This window comes from Sapajus apella, unplaced genomic scaffold (genome assembly GCF_009761245.1).
Source record: "Sapajus apella isolate SASKATOON/1434 unplaced genomic scaffold, GSC_monkey_1.0 scaffold1, whole genome shotgun sequence".
Taxonomy (NCBI): Eukaryota; Metazoa; Chordata; class Mammalia; order Primates; family Cebidae; genus Sapajus; species Sapajus apella.
Genome location: NW_022436941.1, coordinates 49527863 through 49552517, shown reverse-complemented (window position 1 = coordinate 49552517; position 24655 = coordinate 49527863). Strand labels below are relative to the sequence as shown.

At 34.5% G+C, this 24655-nt stretch overlaps 1 protein-coding gene across 5 annotated transcripts in view; it reads left to right on the top strand.

The window, feature by feature from the left end:
- ADGRV1 (adhesion G protein-coupled receptor V1) overlaps positions 1-24655 on the top strand; it is a 565868-nt gene that overhangs the window by 111925 nt on the left and 429288 nt on the right. For all 5 annotated transcript variants that reach the window (XM_032276299.1, XM_032276290.1, XM_032276319.1 and 2 more), the window contains 13 exons: positions 1353-1568; positions 2287-2531; positions 4052-4233; positions 5328-6139; positions 8365-8574; positions 15126-15256; positions 16158-16257; positions 17298-17477; positions 18133-18296; positions 20559-20652; positions 22670-22748; positions 22858-22996; positions 23973-24114. In XM_032276299.1, coding sequence (XP_032132190.1) covers positions 1353-1568; positions 2287-2531; positions 4052-4233; positions 5328-6139; positions 8365-8574; positions 15126-15256; positions 16158-16257; positions 17298-17477; positions 18133-18296; positions 20559-20652; positions 22670-22748; positions 22858-22996; positions 23973-24114 — 2694 coding nt within the window. The remainder of the gene's footprint in view (positions 1-1352; positions 1569-2286; positions 2532-4051; positions 4234-5327; positions 6140-8364; positions 8575-15125; positions 15257-16157; positions 16258-17297; positions 17478-18132; positions 18297-20558; positions 20653-22669; positions 22749-22857; positions 22997-23972; positions 24115-24655) is intronic.

The window sequence follows — 24655 nt, the reverse complement described above, 5'->3', positions numbered from 1 at the left end:
TCCTTGATTAATAAAGTCTCTTAAAGATGCAGTTAGGATAATCAATTAGAAAACTAGAAATACTCTTGTATCTTTTTCAAGGGATAAATCTAGAGTTTTTATATGACACTGAACTTGTAGACTTTGCAAAATGTTTTGGCAAAATTACCTATGAATTTAAAAACTATAATGACCAAAATATGCACAAATCTATGAAAAGTAAACTGAGGAAATCACTGGCTTTCTCTGCGTGTACTCAGTTTTGAAAGGGATGCACGCGTCAATGACTGCTGAGGGATGCAGGGGAAAATGGGCAGTGGCATGCTTTCAGTGCTTGGCAGCAGCCTTGTCTCTGGATCCCTTTATCTTGCTTGCTTATTAATTTGTGAAGAGCAAGGAAGAGGCAATAGTTAGCATCAACTATTTTATATATAAGCAAAATGACTTCATTGCTAGATGCATGTATTAGAAAACTGCCTACTTTGATAGTGCAGTCCCAGCATCCAGAGGGAGATTTGCCTGAGAAGTATTCAATTAGTATCTTTCTTGTGTGCTCTCAGAGGAACAGGAGTGTGAATGGATGGGATGCTATGCTTGATTTTTAAAAAATAAATCATCTGGACATAATACTTGCTTGAAAAGACAATAAACCAGGTCCATTTAATATCTAACTGATGTGGGCTGGGGTTGCTCTTAGGAATGTCTGGCTGCCTCTAGAGGGCCTTACACATTGACAGATGGTGGGGATTTGTCAGTGTTCTAGGTAATTAGACCCCAGTCTTCCTAGGAAGCGTCTCTCTTTTTCCCACACATTATTTTTTTTTTAAAACAGAAAACAAAGCCCCTGCCATCCTGAGCAGTACTCAATAGCAGCTTTCAATCCAACTATGTAAGAAAGTATTTTTGTGTCCAGCTGTAAAATTGATGATGCTAGCGTGCCCATATCTGTGTAGTGGTATAATTTATCTTACCAGTAACATTACAATTCTAGTTCTGTTCCTTCTTCTAAAAGTACACTTTTTTTTTTTTTTTTTGGAGATAAGGGTGGGGCTATCATGTAATGAATGATTCTCTCTCTCTCTCTCTATTTATATGTTTAAATAGACCAAATATGTATACATCTTTCTGAAGGTGAAGGAATGAACTTGAACACCCCTAGGAAGTCTTTTTCATTATTTTGTGATATTGTCAAACCCATTTTTCTACTGAGAGGGGTAAAAGTCTTCTTGCTTCGAATAATTATAGTCAATATCCTCAAAAAAGTATTTCCAAGTAGTTCCATAAAGTTTGATACCTAGTAATTTTCCCCTAGTATATGGAATGTTTGTGATCATATTTTAGAAGTCTTAGCATTTTACTTTTGGTCTTTTTAGGTGAAGATTATAGCATAGCTTCATCAGATGTGGTCTTGCTAGAAGGGGAAACTAGTAAAGCTGTGCCAATATATATCATTAATGACATCTATCCTGAGCTGGAAGAATCTTTTCTTGTGCAACTGCTGAATGAAACAACAGGAGGAGCCAGACTAGGGGCTTTAACAGAGGCAGTCATTATTATTGAGGCCTCTGATGACCCCTATGGATTATTTGGTAGGAAGACTATTTTCTGTCTCTCTTTGACTTGTGTGTATGTACAGAACATAGATAATGATATTTTCTTTATTTTAGAGACTTAGAATTGATCTGATCATGTTTTCTTTCTTAACCTGCTGTTACTGACATATAGGACATCTGTGCACAGTCATTGGCAGTGGTTAGTGATTGTTTAAAAAAGAAATCAGTCTCTTAGTATATATAGAGATGTCACATACTATTGGCTTTTGGGTCAGACCTGCCTACTATATGTGTTTTGTGAGTCTTAGGCTATTCTTTAAAAAAAAATTTAATTTATAGAAATTTATAAAAAAATGTGGATTTATGGGCTTTCTTGATAATTAGTAAATGTGTAAATATCAAGCTCCTTTCCAGCATAACATCAGCCGTGGGAACCAAATAGCCGCTGCCCCTCTGGAACAGCTTGCACTGTGCATTCAGCTTCTGTGCTCGCTGGACTTGTCACTCATGTCTGGTATAGACTTGAACCCTGTGGGCTTTGTGGTTTCTGCTTCTGTCAGTGTGAAAGATAATTTGGAAATTTTGGCAGGGCTGACCAATTTGTATCACAGCGTTACTCTGGTTTTTGTGGGTTGTAGCTACTTAGATTGCTTAGGGGCAAAAGGAGTCCACCATAGGATGGTGCTTGGTTAACTTTATGATATCTCTGTTTCACTTTGTATTTCAAATTAACTCTGCTCTGTCTACCCTTCAGGTTTTCAGATTACTAAACTTACTGTAGAGGAACCTGAGTTTAACTCAGTGAAGGTAAACCTGCCAATAATTCGAAATTCTGGGACACTTGGCAATGTTACTGTCCAGTGGGTTGCCACCATTAATGGACAGCTTGCTACTGGCGACCTGCGAGTTGTCTCAGGTAATGTGACCTTTGCCCCTGGGGAAACCATTCAAACCTTGTTGTTAGAGGTCCTGGCTGACGACGTTCCGGAGATTGAAGAGGTGAGAGGAATGGCTAGTATAGAATGACACTGTAAATCATACCTTATCTTAGTGACTAGAACAGATGGCTGTTGTGGCATTTTGGAGAGGATGTCAAATAAATTATTCCTGCAAGCATGTTCAAACTATGGTAGTGTGAAAGTGATCCTTACAGTTGACAAAAGCAGGAATATTCTAGAAATAAATTGTATACATATGCCAGTTTACTACTATAAGACATTTTTTTGTACAATTACATTGTATTGTTCAACATTTTGGTTAAATGGATAAATACATGTATATAGATCTGTCATAATTTATACATTTGTTCTGTATAAACTTTTTTTTTTTGTAATGGAGTTTCTCACTTGTTGCCCAGTCTGATGTGCAATAGCATGATCTCAGCTCACTGCACTCTATACTTCCTGGGTTTAAGCAATTCTCCTGCATCAGGCTCCCAGGTACCTGGGATTACAGGTGCACGCCACCATGCCCAGCTAATTTTTGTATTTTTAGTAGAGATAAGGTTTCACCATGTTGGCCAGACTGGTCTTGAATTCCTGACCTCAGGTGATCCATCCTCCTTGGCCTCCCAAAGTGCTGGGATTATAGGCATGAGCCAATGTGCCTGGCCTGTTCTGTATAAACTCTTAATTTATATTTACACTCCCTTCTGGCTTGGCTGTGAGCCAGTCAATCTTAACATTATTGTGGTTTTCCATTCATTCATTCACTTATTCTTCAGCCATTGTTGAGAATTTAATATATGAAAATTACCATGCTAGATACATCTTCCTGGTATTTCCTTTTCATGATGAAGCAGCAAGATGGCAAATATAAGTAAAGTATCAGTGGAAAAATTAATCACTAACATATAATAGCTGAAGATAATTTTATTGTATGAAATTCAAGTATTATTAAAATTTAGATCTCATAAAATTACTTTTAATAGGATTTATTCTTTAATAGTAGAAAATTTTATAGAACATAAAATTTATTTTGAATGTGAATTGTGCCATTTTTCACTTCTAAAATATTAGATATTCATTAGCACATATAACACATTTCTCTTTTCTTCTCTCTAAATTTAGGTGACATTACAATATGTTTTTGTTTTAAATTTTGTCAAAGAATTTTATTTAAGATAATGTGGGAAATAAAGCGTAGTATATTAACTCTCCATTAAAATGTATATTTCAGATTTTTTTAAAAAAAGGTATAGGACATAAAAGGCATATTATTGAAATGGTAAACATAAACAGGGATCTTAAAATTGAGTCACATGATTATATATCAATATTAAGGAGTTTAAACAGCCTATATTATGTCTAACCAGATTCTATTATTAAATGTTGATGATGAGTTATTCTGTTACATGCTGGGTTTGTAAGTGTAATTGGGGGATTTCTTTTAGTCCATTTATATTTCTTAACATTTTGTTCTTATACTTGCATGTAAATGTTTGATTTTTCCCCTTGAATCGTTTTTATTCTAATTTCAGAACTGTAATGCTGTTAAGGAAGCTTTCACTGTGTTTTTAGGTTATCCAGGTGCAACTAACTGATGCCTCTGGTGGAGGTACTATTGGGTTAGATCGAATTGCAAATATTATTATTCCTGCCAATGATAATCCTTATGGTACAGTAGCCTTTCTTCAGACGGTTTTTCGTGTTCAAGAGCCTCTGGAAAGAAGTTCCTGTGCTAACATAACTGTCAGGCGAAGGTATATGAGATGGCTACTTGCATCTGTGGGAGTGATGAGAGTTGTGGGGTGGTGGGGAAAGATAGGTTTTGAGGTTTTTTTCTATATCATAAATTATTTTTTAGGTTATTTAATTTGTTAATTGTATTATGCTTATTAGTATGAAGAAGCTGTCCTTTACCATACCTATTGTTAGTGAAATTGGTAATAAATTTTACATCACTGCTTTAATCTGTAATTTGTTACAATTAGTACTTAAATATACTGGCTTCTAAATCAAAGAACATTTGTATGATGTATGAAGAGGTGATTTTCAGGTTCTGTATTTCTTGTTTTTTCTTTCTTTCTTTTTTTTTTTTTTTTTTTGGTGTCGTCGTTGTTGTGAGGCAGCATTGGGTTCACTGAGCTCCTTCAGAAATAGAAAACAGAATTTCGGGAACTTGTGGCAAAGTACAGTCATTCTTCTGGTATCCACAGGGGATTAATTGCAAGGTCCTCGGGTATAACAAAATCCTTGGATGGTCCCCTTATATAAAGTGGTGTAAAATATAAAATTTGCATATAACCTTTGCACAGCCATCCATATACTTTAAATCATCTCTAGATTACTTATAATACCTAATACAATGTAAATGCTATGTAAATAGTTGCTATACTGGACTGGTTTTAAAAGTTTATTTATTTATTTTCTGAATATTTTTGATCTGCAGTCTTGAATCCACAGATGTAGAATCTGTGGATAAGGAGGGCTGACTGTTACTATATTTCTTCAAAATGTAGTCATGCCGTTATCATTGTTACTTTGTTTCAGTTAAGTACGGCAATAAAAATTAACTTTGTAATTTGTTCTGAAGTCCTCAATTGGCATACCTTGGAAAATATTTTCATAGCTTGGTTAAAAATGAGTATTGTTTTATTGAAAATTAGCAAGATTTCTTTACATGAGAAAAACAAAATGTTGGGAGACAAGTGTCATTAGGAAACAGGATTGTGTTTGTACGATGACTTTAAACATTTTTTAAAAATAATTGAAAACAACTATCAGCATTCCTCTTCTCTATGTGTAATAACTTTGAATGCTTAACTTGTCTTTTAATTGTCACTCCACATTTTAGCGGAGGGCACTTTGGTCGGCTGTTGTTGTTCTACAGTACTTCTGACGTTGATGTAGTGGCTCTTGCAATTGAGGAAGGTCAAGATTTACTATCCTACTATGAATCGCCAATTCAAGGGGTACCTGACCCACTTTGGAGAACTTGGGTGAATGTCTCTGCTGTGGGGGAGCCCCAGTATACCTGTGCCACTTTGTGCCTTAAAGAACATGCTTGCTCAGCATTTTCATTTTTCAGTGCTTCTGAGGGTCCCCAGTGTTTTTGGATGACATCATGGATCAGCCCAGCTGTCAACAATTCAGACTTCTGGACCTACAGGAAAAACATGACCAGGGTAGCATCTCTTTTTAGTGGTCAGGCTGTGGCTGGTAGTGACTATGAGCCTGTGACAAGGCAGTGGGCCATAATGCTTGAAGGTGATGAATTCGCAAATCTCACAGTGTCTATTCTTCCTGATGATTTCCCAGAGATGGATGAGAGTTTTCTAATTTCTCTGCTTGAAGTACACCTCATGAACATTTCAGCCAGTTTGAAAAATCAGCCAACTGTAGGACAGCCAAATACTTCTACAGTTGTCATAGCACTAAATGGTGATGCCTTTGGAGTGTTTGTGATCTACAGTATTAGTCCTAATACTTCTGAAGATGGCTCATTTGTTGAAGTTCAGGAGCAGCCCCAAACCTTGGTGGAGCTGATGATACACAGGACAGGGGGCAGCTTAGGTCAAGTGTCAGTTGAATGGAATGTTGTTGGTGGAACGGCTACTGAAGGTTTAGATTTTATGGGTGCCGGAGAGATTCTGACTTTTGCTGAAGGTAAGTGATGGCTCTAAATGGATTTCAGTTGCCCCCGGTGAAGTCATCATAGTCAATTTTTATGACAAAGTTTATAAGCATTCTTACTGTGTACATTCTGGTTAATATATAAAAATGTGGTTTGACTTTAGAAGAAAATAGAAGTTAACTGGCTTGTTAATAGTTAACATGACATCCATAGCCTGGTATAACCCTACATATGTAACTTTTTAGTTTTAAAAATAGATTTTTTTGGAAATATGTGAATTTTATCCCTTTATGTTTGATAGTAGTGTCTTTAACAAACACAAGGGCAACTATAAGGCAAGTTCTAATTTTGTAAGGGAAATTTTAATAATGAGCCATGTACCTACAACCATACATGTTGGTAAGAAGCAGTGGTAGCTAGGAAAATGAGTATTAATTGATAAACATTTTCATAACAAATCAGGATATATCATCAGTGAAAATAATTTTTAAGTAAAAGCATAAACTTTGGTAATTGCATGTATATTACATTAATCCTAGTGATAGATCAATTTATAATACTGTGCCTACATTTGAGATCACTATTATAAATTTTCATAAACATATAATGATATTTTACATGACCAGCTAATTAGAATTAGGATCAGGTTGAGTGGTGCTTTTTCAGGACTGGTTGATTCCTGTGCTATTTAAAATTGGGAGAATTAGTATGTTAAAAATAGTTTTCTTTGGGTGTGGGAAAGGTATCTTTACTGACATTATTGATTAAATCCTCATTTGGGCAATTATATATTATACAAAATTTTAAAAAAACATAGTGGTTTTTTGATTGAAAAAATAATGTATACTCTAAAAACCTCGGAATATATAACAAAGGAAACTTTATAATTCCGTATTTTAGAGCAATACATTGTATTGTTGTTTAACTTTTTAGTGTATATACTTCTTTATGGAAACTAATTAGAGGTCATGGTACATATATACTATGCTTTTTGAAACATATAATAAGCATAATGTTTTAGGGTAAATTTAAAAAATTTTATAAAATATTTTTATAATGGTTATTTTTTAGTCAGTGATTTGAGGATTTAGTGGGATATGATATGCTTGACAGAAGATGGGAACAGGTTAGTAATTGGTAACTTTTCTATTTCAAAAGGAATAATGAAAATGTAATGAGGAGGGAGTGGAAATGAAAATATAAAGTTAGATTTTCCAGTGGTTTTGTTAACTACAAAGAAAGTTATATATAAAAAATAGCATTATATAAATTAGTATTACCATGAATTGTAATCTTAGTATCACACAAAATGGACTCTATTTTATAGCTATAGGTAACTTAGATTCTTAGATAATGTGCTCTCTTAAAGGAATCTTGACACTGCTGTATTGATGAAAATGCACCAGGGTCACAAAAGAGAGAACATGCATTTAATCTCCTTTCTCCTTTTCCCTGCCTTTTCCTTTCTCACTCTTTCATTCTCTCTTGAGGAAGTGGGGAGAAAATAAATAGGGGACACCTTAAGCTGAACAGTAGAAGCAGTATTTGATTTAGGGACATTCTGTGGTGCCCTGTCTACTAGATCAAATTGCAAAGTAGCTTGCTTGGACTTTGTGGCTGTCACGTATTCCTTTGATTTCCTCTTCTGCTTCCTTTCTTCCTTCCACCACTTTCTGGAAACTGGTACTCGATGCTGTCATCTCATCCAGTTACTCAAAAATGCATCTCATTCAGGCTGGTTCTTTTGCTCAGAATTTGACATCTCTTTTTAGTTCCTCATTTTGACCACCATTCCCTAAGTGTCCCTGGTTTTTCAGGAAGGTATTGTGTTGAATATCTGTTTAAAATTATCATAGTAATGCCAGAATGAGAATGAGACTCCACTCTCCTAGAGGGGGTTGTTTCTAAACAGAAGATACCTTTGAAGTTCTTTTCCTAGCTAGGTCACAGTTCTTGGCTAAAAACCAGGAAGTAAAGCCATGATTCTTTGAAATAATTCTACCTTTTCACATTTCCATAATTCAAAATGTCCTTCTTCCTAATCTGTCTTCATTAATGAAACTCTACAGTGTTTGATATGGGAAAAGATAGACATCTAATCATCAAAATTTGCTTATGTTGCCCATGATATGGAATTGTTATAGTTCACTCATATTTTTACTTAACTTTTAAAAATAGAAATTATTTTGGGCCTTTCTGAGTTCTCTGTGTTGGTAATTTTGTTACTTTGGTTTTTATTCCATTAATGCTTTTATAGGTGAAACAAAAAAGACAGTCATTTTAACCATCTTGGATGACTCTGAACCAGAGGATGACGAAAGCATCATAGTTAGTTTGGTGTACACCGAAGGTGGAAGTAGAGTTTTGCCAAGCTCCAACACTGTTACAGTGAACATTTTGGCCAATGACAATGTGGCAGGAATTCTTAGCTTCCAGACAGCTTCCAGATCAGTTATAGGCCATGAAGGTGGGTTCCTTTTTTTGTTAAGCATATTTATTTTCTTTTCCATGGATGTTGTTTTTTATGTAGTTCTTTAAAACTTCTAATATTTTCCCCTTTCATTATTTTGTTGAACTGTGTGTGTGTCTGTTAATCTGCATAGAACTGTCTTTGGGAGAAGGCTTTATAATGAATTGTTTAACCGATTTAGGAGCCTTGCAAACTAATACCATGTTCTAGCTTGCCATGCTCTACTGGTATGATTTTAAGGAAGTGAAACCTAGAATACTTAGTTTTCCCATCTGTTAAATGATACAAAATATTACTTCATAGGTTTCTTTGTGAGGATTAAGTGAGCTAATAAAGGTGAAGAGCTTAGCATAGTTACTGGCGAGGACACTGTATGCTCAATGGTAGCTGTCGGTATCAAACAGTGAAATACTGGCAACCAGTTAAAAACAAGTAATAGTGTATAATCAGTGAATATTTTAGCCTGGATTCTATGTTATGTTTGTATATTTTATGAACAAAGTGCCAAACTAGAAAACCTTATAAAACATCTCTTTTTTTCCTTAGAAAACAGTAATTTTCTTGAATTCTCACCTAATATTTTATATCATATGTAGGGTTTTGCATAGAGGGGGCTAATTTTTTTGTGTTTAAAACAACGGCTATTTTGTCTTTGAGTAAACCTGTTTTGGGGTAAAACAGGTATTGATACCCTGTGTTTGATTGCATAGTTTATATCTGGAATTAAAAAAGAATAATTTTACCTTGAATAGTTAAGAAATGAAAAGGATATAGATTATATATTTGGATGTCTATTTAATAGATGAGAAAACAAATTGAAACACAGAGAGGTTGAAAGACTTGGCAATGTCAGACAGTTAGTGGCTGTGCCAGAAACAGAATGTATTTTACTCCATTTACCTTTTTGCTTACTGTACTCCCAACTTGCAAGTTTATTTATCTATGCAAATATTTGAGCCATTTTCAGTACTCTACTTTTACTAATGGTTTGGAATTGCATGTTGTCATAGCAGTAATGAGTAAAGGGGACTAACAAGTTGCCATACATCTAACCTAAAGACAGATTATCAACTATCAAAAAGTTATTTGTGACATAATACAAATAAAAAGTTACTGGGGGAATAGTTAATAATAATGACAACAATAACATTGATGGAGTGTTTTCTATGTGCCAGACACTCCACCTTCATTTCACTTAAGTTTAACAGCAGCTCTGTGAAGTAGGTGTAATCATATACCCCAGATTTTCACACAAGGAAACTGAATTTGAGAGATGAAATAGCAACAGCTCTTCAGTGGTAGTGCGTAGGCCCAGCTGTGTCAAATGCGAAGCCCATGCTATGTAGGGCACCACCTAGTGAGGAGAGGCTTTGTTTAGGTTGAACTCGCGTCTGCTGCAGAACCTGACAATGCAGGAACTTTTGGTAAACATTTGAAGTTATTTGAGTTGGAAGAATAATGAATTTGAGTACCAATGACTATGTGAGGGAAGAAAATTCGTGAGAGAACCTGCCTCTGTCTCAGGTTAAAGATGGACACTGGGTGTTCAGAGATGATACCTGAAATCTGGAGAATGAATATGATGATTTTTATGGACAGAGGGAAAAAAACAAGTTATCAGAATGGAGCCATGCAGAACATTAGAATAAGGTGCTGGGAAAGAAAAATTACCTGAAAGGTGAGAGAAGCCTTTGCTGGAGAGGCAGGGAGAAACCAGGGAGAGAGTGTATTTTCACTGAGTTACAGTGATTACTTAGTAATCAGTGTCTCATACTAACATGACCAAAAACGGGAGTTAGATCTCAAATGGGCCAAATAAAACAGTAGCAATGGTAGATGAATTTTAAAGGAGGATTGGGGATGGGAAGCAAATATCTAAGGATGACAAACGTGGAAGCCTTCAGGGAGTGCTCCTCAGTGTGGATTTCAAGAGGCTGCCTGTTCACAGTGTTTGCTTCTAGTCTGTGACAAGAGGATTGGAAACTTTTATAACAATTTCACTTTGCTGTAATATCCAAAAGCAGTATCTATGGGTTGCTATTTTGCATTTTTTTTGTTTGTTTTGCTTTTTGTTTGTGTTTGTTTTTTGTTATTTAGCTTATCTAGTCATTTATTTTATTGTGTTTTATAAGAGGGTCAACCTTTGACGGTTTCAGCCAAACAAAACAAAATGCCTAGTCCTTCACGGCACGAAGTTTTGAGAGATGCTGCTTATTGGCTATGACAGCAAGGAGAGGAGGATTTTGGAGAAAACGGAAGAAAGGGGAGCATTTTGGATTTTTTACGTTTTGTTGAAGAAATATAGGAAGGAAAAGAAGAAGAGAAGGTGTTAGTGATATAAAAGGTATAAATAGTTGCTGAGATCAGGAAAGGATAGTTGAGATATAAGGAGGGACCTAGAGCTAGACTAGGCATGTGCTTTTCAGCTGTATGATGAAATTTCCTTTCTAAAAAATACAAAAGTATTTGGATTTCTAGGATCAATTTGAAGACATTTTAACTGAAGCGTCACTAATGTGGTGAAAGTACATCCTGTGAACCTGAATGGTGGTGGTAGTGGTGAGCTGGAGGGCTGTGAAGACACTGAGGCCCCCTTGCTAGGTCCCACAGCATCTTGGAGAAACTGCAGACATGAACACCTACAGCCTCTGTGGCCCAGGTGAACTTCACCTGAAAACAATATTGTGGCCTCATCAGTTTCAAACAGCTAATTATCTGCAGGAGTGGCAAAGAGGAAGCAGGATTAGTAGTTAAAATAAATGGTCCAAAGGTGTTATGTGTTAAAAATCGCTTTAGGATATCAATCTAAAACACCAAATTGCTTTTATTGCTGCCATGAGTGCTCCCTAGTTTGGTTTTTGTTTTTTTGTTTTTTTTTTTTTTTTCATTTTCTACATAAAAGTTGGGGTCAATTTCTATTTTTTACTTACTTTTTTCTCTTCATTCCTAAGCCTTTTCCTAGATTCTAAATATTTTTTTTCAAAACCATACTAAGCCATAATAGTTCAGTATTTTGTATATGCATTATATATATTATCATGAAAATTGCACAGAGAATTGTGTATCATGATGAGTTTATGAAAGTGAATTAATGAAAACATTGGAGTGATTCCTCAGAGATAACCGCTAAACAAATTGGGCAAAAATAATCGTGCCGTGTGAGCTTTTTACAGTGTTAACATTGCTTTTGGCCTAGCGTTAGAGTTTCATTTACGTGATTAGATTTAAAATGTGGACTATGCTGAACTTCTGGCTCTAGAATGCATTTTTGATTCATGGGGAGGAATTGCCTTTTTCTGTAACAGTGTATTGAATTCTGTAGAATCCTATTTCTACATTTTGTCCTAATGCAATTGGAGAGCTGCCCAGTGGTAAATATTCCCTTCTTTCAAATGTAATGGACAAAATTTAGAAATATGGGACAATGTATTTTACTGTGGTTGCACACTGGTTATAAATGTGCTGTTTATAAATCTGTGCTAGATGTTTCTCTCAGTCACCTAACTCAGCAGCATTGTAATCATCATGTCATGTTCAATAGATTTTAAATTTTTTCTTCTCTTAGGGACAGTATGAATCTTTTTTTTCACACAAAGATTTGAACAAGAAATGTGATTCTTTAAAGAAATATGTAGAACCACTATATTGGAAACACTCAACTTTTAACTGTTCTTATTGACAGTCTGTGCTTCACGTTATTCATATTCCTACAACTGTTTCAACCCATTTTCTTTTTTATTATAGAGGGCAATTTTGATAGTATACCTGTGTCATGTAGAAACTTATCTATTAAAATATATTTTCTGTGTTTTGGTTTTCCATTATTTTTATATGCATTGTACTTGGCGTTAATATTTGTAAAAAGAATTCTGGTCTTGAAAATAAGTGTTTAAAACACTTAGGGCTATAAAGTGCATTCTTCATTTATATTCCTTATCTGCATTAGGTTAGTCCTAGACACAATATGAAAGATCTGCTTTAGAGTTGAAATGTGTCACTAACTTTTGGTAAACTCTGTGGATTTCATATCAAGATGATCTTCCAGTTATGTAGTCAGACACTTTGTTAGGTAAGGGTTCTTCTGGCTTTCATCTTGGGCAAAATGTAGAAGGCTGTTTAGTACCTAGGAGAGTCTTTGTCATCTAATTATAACATACTCTCTCGAGACTTTTCTTCTGCCTTTTCCCTTAAATTTGGAAGACTAAGCACTTATTTTTAAGTTCTTTTTCCTGTGGCTGTTTGACTTTTCACCCTGGCAGAAGGTAGCTTTTTGATATGTCCAGTCATTTTTTCCAGGAGGCATTTTAAGTGGATCTGGCTCCTGGGAGTCTGCAATAAAGAGAAAGAATCAATACCTCCCTTTTGATTATTGCTTAGAAAAAAATTTACACTATTCTTGTTGTTGACATGATATATGTTCAGTAGGCTTACAAGATTGTGTTTAAGAAATACTTTGTTTATGTTTTATTTATATGTGCTTCTCTATGTGTGTGTGTGTGCACATGTGTTTGTATGTGTGTGTATATCATACTTCAAAGTATATTTTTACAGTATTTTCATGCAAGTTACTTTCATAGTAACTTTTTAAATTTTGAGAGGTGATATTGATGAAGTAGTATTAGACTTTGAATGATTTTACATGTAGTAAGTTTGTTGAAGATTTTACTTTCTTTTCTTCTAAGCATTTTATTTTTACTTTTACCTTAAAATGATGTATTTATTCCCAAATCTATATACAAACTTGCAACTGCAAGTTTATTATTGTGATTATAGATTACCCTTCAACATGGATCTTTTTTGACCTACATTTTGTCTTCTTGCCATTTATGTTCTCTTTGCACTTTAGCACTTCATTAAACTTTCATAATTTTCTTTTTGAACCATTAACAAGTTTTGTGATTGGAAAAGTTTGAAAACCACGACTCTTATGAAAGAGTCACCAGACAGCACTGTAGGTGAAATAGCTTAATAAAGAATTTTTCTGTGCTTTTCAGTAATTTTTGTTTTTTGATATTCCAAACTTGGTCTATAAGAAATTCTACATGTTGTACAAAAGAGAGACACCAGACTTTCATAGTCATGTCTATATTTTGTTAACAAGTTATACAAATACAAAATTTTTAAATGGTTTGCTAGCAATTATGGCTGACTATACAGTCTTTCAGTTTTATCCCTATCTTTGGGCAATCTGATCTAGAAATTCCTATGTTTTTAAAAAATAAATCTAAGACATAGTTTACTAATGTAATGGTAACTAAATGTTTTTTTGTATTGATACACTTAAAATGTGTTCTAAAAAGTCTTTCAGATGCTTTTGTCTTCTCCCCTCTCCTTAAAATGTTCATGTGTTAAAATTGTGTGTGTTTAAATTTAGTAGGAAAAATTGAGTTTTTAAATTAAAATTAATATAATTTCTAAATTAATTAATTCATGATATTTTAAGAAACCTTCCTATAAGAAATATTTGTTCCGTTGTCTTCAGAAATAAAAAAATGTGGCAGTTTGAAAAATACTTGAAAAGGGCGTTTATATTTTATTGCTTTATTTCTGCTCTTTAAAAAGTGTGGGAAGATTTTACTTATATACACAAAAGTTACTTGGATAACAAACTAAACTAAAAGTGACATTTTTAGTGAATGTTTTTGGTTTTTAACTATATGTATATGCTATACAATTTGATCAAGGATGTTGTCTTCTAAATCTTTTTAAACATCTTTCTAGCTTTGCATAATAATGTTTTTAGTGATACAGTTCATTGGTATTTCTTAACTTGTGTTCATCATCATATAAAACCAGTGAATTGAGCGTCTTTTCAACAAGTCATATAGCCGTTAGCACACTCCCTAACAGCTTACTTTGTGCTTTTAGCAGTTTGAAAGAAATGTTATCATGAAGTTCTTCACTTTTGTAAAGTATTATATGGGAATAAAAGCCAGGAATGGAAGAGATCTAAAATATTTCCATCATCCAGGAAGGTTAACTGTAACTTTGGTGAAGTTACAGATGTGATGTACAGATTTGACACCTTTCCTTTGTATTTCTTTTTATAAAACAAAATCATTGATGGTATATGTAAGTTACAACTAAAGAAATGTGATTTTCAGGTATTTGCAAGCATTTTTATGCATGCATTGTGTAAAATCACATTGCATATCAGTGTAAGGAATTTGTGCCATTTTGAAAAGTGAAGAAAGAATTTACTTGTGTTATTACCATGAGGACTTTATAATTTTCTTTAATTTACAGAACACTTATGTTCTGATGCATGTTTTGGAGTGCATAAAAGTTTGTGTTTCCCATGTTAGCATGTGCTTTTGTAACATTTACATATTGAATTTCCTGAAGTTCTACTGAATGGAAGTATTTAGAAGTGGTATAATAAACAATAAGCATTATAAAGCTTCTAGAAAATTCAAAACAGAATAGCTTTGTAATGTTCTTGGGAAAGATGGTGTAATAGTTGCATGCTTGGGATTTGGGTTTTGTTGAGTTCAAATGTGAAGTTTATTTTCCATTAAGCATTTATCAGTGTATACATTTTATTGCAGGAGAAATTTTGCAATTCCATGTGATAAGAACTCCCCCTGGTCGAGGAAATGTTACTGTTAACTGGAAAATTATTGGGCAAAATCTAGAACTTAATTTTGCTAACTTCAGTGGAGAACTTTTCTTTCCTGAGGTAATATGCCAAAACAAAAAAAAGTCGATCACAAATATCTAGAAAGAATCGTGTATTTTGAGGAAAATGAGATAGAAAAGCAGTACTATTGTAGTTATCTTTCTCTCTTCTCCACACCTACTTTGAATGAATTCTTTGATGATATACTTAATTCTTTTTCTCTTCCTTCCTATTGCCTCAATATTAAGCGAAGCCAATATTACCTTCTGCTTTGAGTAGTACATTGGATTTCTAATGACTCGTGTCCCTGCAGCACTTGTCTTCTTTTCTCTGCTCCAGTTTTTTCTATTCACCATTGTTTTGGAAACCTCCCCAACTTTTTGCTTTGAGATTTTCAATAGTACTACATTGTTCAATGAATAAGATTTACATTCATTAGCTTAGCATTCAAGATCTTCCACAGTTAGCCCCTGTCTGCTTGAAGCTTAGGTTCCCATGAGTCAGTGATTTTTATTCATCTTTAAAAAACTTTTGTTTAAATGAAAATGTGGGCTGGGTGTGGTGGTTCATGCCCGTGATCCCAGCACTTTGGGAGGCTGAGGTGTGCAGATCACCTAAGGTCAGGAGTTCGAGACCGGCCTGACCAACATGGAGAAAACCTGTCTCTGTTAAAAATACAAAATTAGCTGGTCATGGTGGTGCATGCCTGTAATCCCAGCTACTCAGGAGGCCCAGGCAGGAGAATCACTTGAACCTGGGAGGCGGAGGTTGTGGTGAGCCGAGATTGAACCTTTGCACTCTAGCCTGGGCAACAAGAGTGACTCTGTCTCAAAAAAAAGAAAAGAAAAAAGAAAAAGAAAATATGTTTGGCTGCAAAATTTATAAGGCCAATAAAAATAAAGCAGGAGATAGTTCATATTCGGTAATGATAGAGGGATGGATTTCTTTCTGTTTGACATAGGGGTCATTGAATAAAACATTGTTTGTGCATTTGTTGGATGACAACATTCCTGAAGAGAAAGAATTATACCAACTCATTCTGTATGATGTCAGGACACAAGGTAATTCAGAATTTAAATTTTTTTGATATAATCAGAAAGGAAAGAAAATAGTTATCTCTGTATTTAACAGTTAGATGCATACCAGTTTTTAAAATGTTACTTTATTATGTATCCCCTAGAAATGTTAGATCCAAAAAACGTTAGCACCATATGGGAGTACTTTATGGACTAGGGAAGTAAAGCTCTGAAAAGTTTTGCTAAATGGTTACTTAAAGAATAAAATTCTGGCCGGGCACGGTGGCTCACGCCTGTAATCCCAGCACTTTGGGAGGCCGAGGCGGGTGGATCACGAGGTCAAGAGATCGAGACCATCCTGGTCAACATGGTGAAACCCCGTCTCTACTAAAAATACAAAAAATTAGCTGGGCATGGTGGCGCATGCCTGTAGTCCCGGCTACTCGGGAGGCTGAGGCAGGAGAATTGCCTGAACCCAGGAGGTGGAGGTTGCGGTGAGCCGATATCACGCCATTGCACTCCAGCCTGGGCAACAAGAGCGAAACTCCGTCTCAAAAAAAAAAAAGAATAAAATTCATTTCCAAAGGTAGAATTTTTTTTTGAAATTAACTTGAGACTTACAGGCCAATTTGAATTTTGGACCAATTATATGGATAATTCAAATTTAGTCATTTTTAAGCAAATTATCTGGGTACCTCCCTCAGTTTCTACTTAATTTCTATAATTCTGATAACCAGTATAACCAAGAATGATAGTAATATGTGAAGTGAAGAAATTCATGATCTTTTACCTGAAGGAAAAATGGATTGTGGATTCTGTTGGTTCTCCTAGAACCACTGGTAGCACAAAAGATCAAGTGAAAATGTGTAAGGCCCCCTGAGGTCTAGGGTTAGAACCAGCACATCATCGCTTTTACCTTGTTCTATTGGCCAGAACAGGTTAACCTGAAGATTTGTTAGAGAAGTACATGGCATACTCTTTGATTACCTCAATATGTTTTAGAGAGTGAGGTTATATAGTACAGCAATTAAAAGCTAATGCCAAATCACTGTTAGATTCTTTGATGTGGTCCCTGACATTTTTAGGAGTTCCACCAGCAGGAATCGCCCTGCTTGATGCTCAAGGATATGCAGCTGTCCTGACAGTAGAAGCCAGTGATGAACCACATGGAGTTTTAAATTTTGCTCTTTCATCAAGATTTGTTTTACTGCAAGAGGCTAACATAACAATTCAGCTTTTCATCAACAGAGAATTTGGATCTCTAGGTTTGTGTTACTCTAGTATGAATGGGGTTTCCAGGGAAGTACTTATTAATATTCTACTTGTGTGGATGAAAGCCACTGCTAAAATAAATCAGGGACAGGAAAAAATATTTCTTCATTCAGAACAGAACTTTATAACTTCTTTATTTTTTAAAAGATTATTTCTTTTTAAAAGAAATAATCTATTTTCACAGAAATTCTGTGTAATTAACAAACATAACATTTCAGCAGCAACAGTAATTTAGGCTGTCTCTGGGTCTGCTAATCTACACTGGGCTTGGCCATGGGTGGCTCTATTTCATATGTGTGTCATTCTTCTCCTGGAACCACTGGTAGCACAAAAGACCAAATGAAAATGTGTAAAGCCCCCTGAGGTCTATGGTTAGAACCAGCATATCACTTTTACTTTGTTCTATTGGCCAAAACAAGTTACATATCCAGATTTAAAGTCTAGAGGCAGGTAAACATGTTTTTCCCACAGTGAGACACCCATGAGCCATCACATGGTAAAGATTAGGGATATAGGAAGGGGTGAGGAATTGGCACCAATAATGGTAGCTACTGAGGGTACTTTTAGGAAAGGCAAAAAATTCACAATGGGAAATTATTATAAAAGTTTACAGATTTATAAAACATTTTTTGCAACCAATTCAATTAGGAGCTATCAATGTCACATATGCCACCATTCCTGGAATGCTGAGTCTGAAGAACCAAACAGTAGGAAACCTAGCAGAGCCAGAAGTTGATTTTGTCCCTGTACTTGGCTTTCTGATTTTAGAAGAAGGGGAAACAGCAGCAGCCATCAACATTACCATTCTTGAGGTAAAACTCTCATATTAGTTCCTTATTATTGTATTAAACCTGAAGTAACTACATAGTGATGGAAGAGTCTATAACAGAGGTAGTAACATTTAGTAAGATACTTCTAGTAACTTTGCATTTTAAGACATCAAGTTTCATGAAAACTAAGTTTACCTGAGTTTTTTTCTATTTGTAAGAATATATTACTCTGCTTTTAATATAAGGTTTGGATACTCTACAATTATAATACCAGAAACTTAGTGAATTCTTCTCTGCTTGGTTCCCCCTGCTGGTACCTTTAAATCAGCTTATTTATTTTTTGATTTTTGTTGTTGTTGTTTGTTTAGTTAGGCACACAGGGGTTTCTGCTCTTATTTAGATAGACTGGCCTGCTATTGTGTATTTTATTATAGACATGTCTGTGATAAATGTAATTTTCTTAGGACAGTCCCCTTTAAGATGGCATAGACCTAAGAGGTTTCAAGGAGTATTTTGATTAATCAAAAGGATTATTTGGACCAGCAAATCGATGTATGTCAGAATCTTTGTGGGTAGGACTGGTTAAATCAGATATAGGGAAAAACTTACTAGAGGCTGATGGCACGAAATGCGATTTTGGTTAGGTTAAACTTAACATAATCATTGGTGATTTAAATTACATTTTAAATAATTTTTCATATTATAGAATCTCATGTTGTTTGGTAATTGGCTTAGTGTGTGAAATACCTGCATACATTTGCAAGAGGTGTGTAGGATACGGGAAGGGCAAGAGGGAGAAAACATGAATATTGCAGTTGAAAAAATATTTTTCGATTACTATATATTTTGGGAGTTCTATTTTTTAAAATATTTTATCTTGGAGGCTTTTATGTTTGCAAAATTATAAGTGGTGTAAACCATCTACTATCTGAAGTCAGTAACTTATTTTGTTGATTACTGTGGCACTATGACTTAATAAACAGTATAAAAATTCTAAACCTATAAAATTAAAGATAATACCATGTCAGTATATGGGATATAACATGAAATTTGAGAAAACTTTCAAGTAAGTTATCTTTCAAATGTATATTCTTTCAAATGTATACTCCAGTAAGTTATCTTTCAAATGTATACTTATTAATAACAATATAAATAAATGTATTGATTATTCCTTAGACATGTTTGTTTTTAAAGCAGCAAATACACACACAGTCGCCCTTCTTTTCTCTGAAGAGTCTGGTTTTTTTGAATATGGGGTTTTGGTTCCACCTTTATTTCTTCCTAGCTCTTTGCAATCCTTTCTGTTTCCTGAGTAGCACTAGATTAAGAGACTGCAGGCCTGTGCATAGAGGAGCAAGTTGCCCTGGGAGTGGTAGGGAGGAGTTATTGAATGGGGGGTGGGGCACAGTAAGAATACATAAAGCAGTCCTTCTGTGTCACTGACCTTGTAACTCATGTTGGTCGTCTTACTACGTAAGACAGTCTAGGAACCATGATTTTCACTTATTTTTTATGTGGAAACATGACTCCATTAAATAAGGTGAGGGGAAAAGTACATGTTGGTGAGTTTGTACTGACATTATATATGCATAAAAATACACACACATTATGTTTCTATGTAAATATTGATGGCTGGCTAATCACTCTTGACATGGATTTTGTTAATCCTTATGTTTTTTTGTACCTGCCTTGTTTTCATTGCTATTATGTGGACTAGTGATTAATAATAATAGCTGTTAATTTTAAAGCATTCTCTCTAGGCCACTCTACACATGATTTATAATCATTATTACAGTCTCCCACCCAAAAAAACTATTATTTCCCCTATTATAGAGATAGAATTGGGTCCTAAAATTTAAGTAACTAACTTAAATTTATAGAATTTGGTACTAGGTCTCCTTGAGCTGCAAAGCCCCGCTCCCCCCCTTTTTTCATGGTATTCTATTCCTTATTCTACACATTGAATATTAATGTAATTTAAAATATTCTGTTCATATTATGCTTAAAATAATTAGGCTTATATATTTTTATAATTGGTTTTTATATAAATCTAGGTTTAAAATGTTAAAATTTTTAAGTGGTTCCTGTGGGTCAACCTAATTACTTCCTATACAACCAAGTATAAGTTTAATACTTTTATATTTATTTTTCTGATTTACATCTGTCTACTTTATGGTGGCATTTTTTTATTGTCTGTATACTAGTTATACAGTTTAATTTAAAAAGTTAATTTAAAAACAGTTTCTGAGGATTAATTACTTTGAGAATATAATTAAAGGAATTTAATAGGTATAATTTTTGCAGGATGATATACCAGAGCTAGAAGAATATTTCCTGGTGAATTTAACTTATGTTGAACTTATCATGGCTGCTTCAACTTCATTTCCTCCCAGACTTGGTATGAGGGGTTTCTTGTTTGTTTCTTTTTACTCACTTCAAATGAAATGAAGAAACTTCATTCTTGAATCAGAAGCGATCATTGTTCTGTTTTGTTAATCTTGGCTATTTGTCAAAATATGATGGGCTTTTATATTTTTGTTTAGAGATTCTCATATATTGCAATTTTTACATTGAACAACGTAAAGACATTAAAAATTGTGTGATGTTCTTTAAATTTTACAACTATTTTGTAAACAAATTTGTAATCCTCAAAATAGTTCTTTGGAAGGTATTTTCCTTTCATTTTATTTTAAAATTAGCTGTTTTCCTTAGATCTGAAACTCTCAGATGTTTTTGTTTTCCTTTAGGTTAAGCAGTGGTATCATTTGCTTCTTTGTTACTTTTTTGTGTTCTCTGCTTCTTTTTGACCTTTTGTCTTTTTCTTTTCATGCTTTTAGAAAAAACTCAGTTAATTCTTTACAGACTAAAAGGTAAAACCTGAACCTTGGTACAAACTTACCTAGATTCCTTTAAAAAGATGTATTCCTATGTTTAAACACAAACTCCTGTTTTCAGTGTGGACATTTACTACTGGTAAATTTTGTCTGAAGCCTGTAGGTGTGCTGGCCAATAGAGGGTGGTGCTGAGTTGGTTAGGAGGTGTGCTGGACAGGGGAAAGTTATTTTGAATCAAAGGAAGAGAAGCATGGCCAGGAGCAGTGGCATGGGGAACAGGCATTTCTCATTCATTTCTGAAGCTCATTTCAATAACTTTGAAAATTTGAAAGGAAAAATCAGTTTCTAACCTATTATTGTTTGAAAAGTTTCAGTTCTTTTCCTAAAGAAATAGATGATTCCAATGACTAGCTTGTTTACATCAAGTATTATTATAAGATTATTATTGACATTAAAAAAATTAACCAAACAATACATATTTCTTTTATCCTTATACTGAGATAATTTCAATAGTTGACGTCTGTTGAGTGCTTTCTAATGCTCCTATTTCAAGTGCTTTGTACATTAGTAATGTCATTACTTACATCTCATTTTACAGATGAGGTAGCTTAGGCTAAGAGAAGCTGAGTAACATGCCCCAAATCACGCTGCTAGAGAGTGGTAGAGCTGGTTTCAATGGTGTGGCCTAATTTTAGAATCTCTGCTTTTTAGCCTCTTGTCTGTTGGGCACAAACCCTCATTTTATATTTTTTCCTGGACCGTGTTGTTCTTTTCACTCTACAGAGAGTTATACTCTCCCTACCCTTTCCCTATCTAGGCAGATATCCTTAAGTATCCTAGACTAAGGTAGCACCTCTGAAATTTAAAAGGTAAAGAACAAAGTATTAAAAACAAAAATCAAATCAAAACCAAAAAGAGGAGCAGGGTTAGTAATATTTTAAGACTGAAACAAAAAGCCAACCAGGAGCAGGGTTAGTTAATATTTTAAGGTATTGGTAACATACTGAATTTGGTGGACAGAATAAAAATAAAAGGAAAAGATAAGTTTATTTGTATATTAATCTCTCTTTACTTCACTAGACTTTTTCCCCATCCTTCCCATGTGTCTCAGCTTCTGTTTATGTCCCTGTCTCTCTGTGTCTCCTTTGCACACCTATATTTTTCTTTGCACCATTCCCGGCATTTGTTTCCAATTTATTTTTCCCTTTTTTGCTCTTTCTACTCCTTCTAACTTCCCCATTTTCCTTTCCTCCTGAAATAGTGATATTGTAGAACAGAGATGCCACGTATGTTTTAACTAATTAAAATAATAAAAACAAAAACCATAATCTCAGTTGCTTATTATTTTATACCCTTCTCAGATGATTCAATTTCTATAAATCAGTGGCTCTTGTTAGCCAAAAATGTCCTTATTCAGATATGATAAGCATTGTCTCTTTATTTTCTTAAACATCTTTTGAGTAATTTTAATACCTGTACGTTAGGAATTATATGATCTCAAAGGGACTGTCTTTAAAGCCTGTATTAAAAAGTATTTTTAATAATTTATATGTATTTTAAGATATGCTTCTGTTTTTTTAGATTCAGAAGGCTTGACTGCACAAATTATTATCGATGCCAATGATGGGGCCCGAGGTGTAATTGAATGGCAACATAGCAGGTAAGCCCAAGGCTACGTGAGAGTCTTCTTCTGGGTTTCATATTCTTTACTATCTATGAAATAAAAGTTTATAAGGGAAAAATTTATTTATATTTTTACTATGTTATAGGTTTGAGGTAAATGAAGCCCATGGAAGTTTAACATTGGTAGCCCAGAGGAGCAGAGAAGCTCTTGGTCATGTTTCCTTGTTTGTGTATGCCCAGAATTTGGAAGCACAACTGGGGCTGGATTACAACTTCACCCCAATGGTGGGTCTCAAAATCTATCACAGATAACTTTTACAAATTATTTTATCATCATTATTTCTTGAGAATTACAGTGATTTAGATCCCATGTGAATAAATTATTCCTAATAAACCATTACATATTTCACAGTAAATTAGGAAAGAAGATTTCTACATGGTAAAATAGTTCCCTTCACTATTTTAGTAAATGTAAATGGAATTTTCAGTACTATTCTAAATATTATTTTGTATGGATTAACTATTTCATTTTAGTATTCAATACTGGAGGATGCAATCTGTAATAAAGAATTTATATCATGAGATAATCTTCCCAAATGTTTCTCGTACTTCTTGAAAAATTTAACTCTTTTATTTCTTTGTTTTCGCCCACTGAAACACTTTTTAGTGTTTTAAAATAATTTTACTTGGTCTCTTCATGCCTTTTATTTCTTAGTCAAATGTTTACGTTCTGCTCTTCCCTCATAATTTTTTTGGAGACAGAATCTTGCTCTTGTCACCCAGCCTAGAGTGCAATGGTATGATCTCGGCTCACTGCAACCTCCACCTCCCGGGTTCAAGCAATTCTCCTGCCTCCTGAGTAACTGGGATTACAGGTGCCCACCAGCACACCCGGCTAATTATTATTATTATTTTTTTGGTATTTTTAGTGTATTTTATATTTTTAGTGTTTTTCACCATGTTGGCCAGGCTGGTCTTGAACTCCTGGCCTCAAATGATCAGCCTACCTCGGCCTCCCAAAGTGCTGGGATTATAGGCATGAGCCACTGCACCTGCCACCCCCACCACAGTTTTTACTTTTTAAACTTAATGTTGCCAATTTAAATGAAAAGATATAAACCAAAAAATAAGGAAACAAAATTCAGTGTAAAATAGCTTATTTTTTTACATTCACAACTACATTGTGTTTCTTTCCAAACATTCTATAGAAACTCACAGTTTATATAAATATAATACTGTCTGCTTTTACCTTTTTGACCAGATTCTTCATTTTGCTGATGGAGAAAGGTTTAAAAGTGTCAATATCTTGATTCTTGATGATGACATTCCAGAAGGAGATGAAAAATTTCAGCTGATTTTAACAAATCCTTCTCCTGGACTAGAGCTAGGGAAAAATACAATAGGTAATTAATAATTTCTTATAAAAAGCTTCCTCTCCTTCATGCTGAGTTCCTTAATATGGGGGCAGATATAAAAGGATTAGAAAGTCTTGGTGGGGCAATCCCATTACTGGATATATATCCAAAGGGTTATAAATGGATCTGTTGTAAAGACACATGCACATGTATGTTCATTGTGGCACTGTTTACAATAGCAAAGACTTGGAACCAACCCAAATGCTCATCAAAGATAGACTGGATAAAAAAAATGTGGCACATATACACCATGGAATACAATGCAGCCATAAAAAAGGATGAGTTCATGTCCATTGCAGGGACATGGATGAATCTGGAAACCATCATTCTCAGCAAACTGACACAAGAACAGAAAACCAAACACCACATGTTCTTACTCATAAGTGGGTGTTGAACAATGAGAACATATGGACACAGGGAGGGGAACATCACACACTGGAGCCTGTTGTGGGATAGGGGACCAGGAGAGGGATAGCATGAGGAGGAATACCTAATGTAGATGACAGGTTGATGGGTGCAGCAAACCACC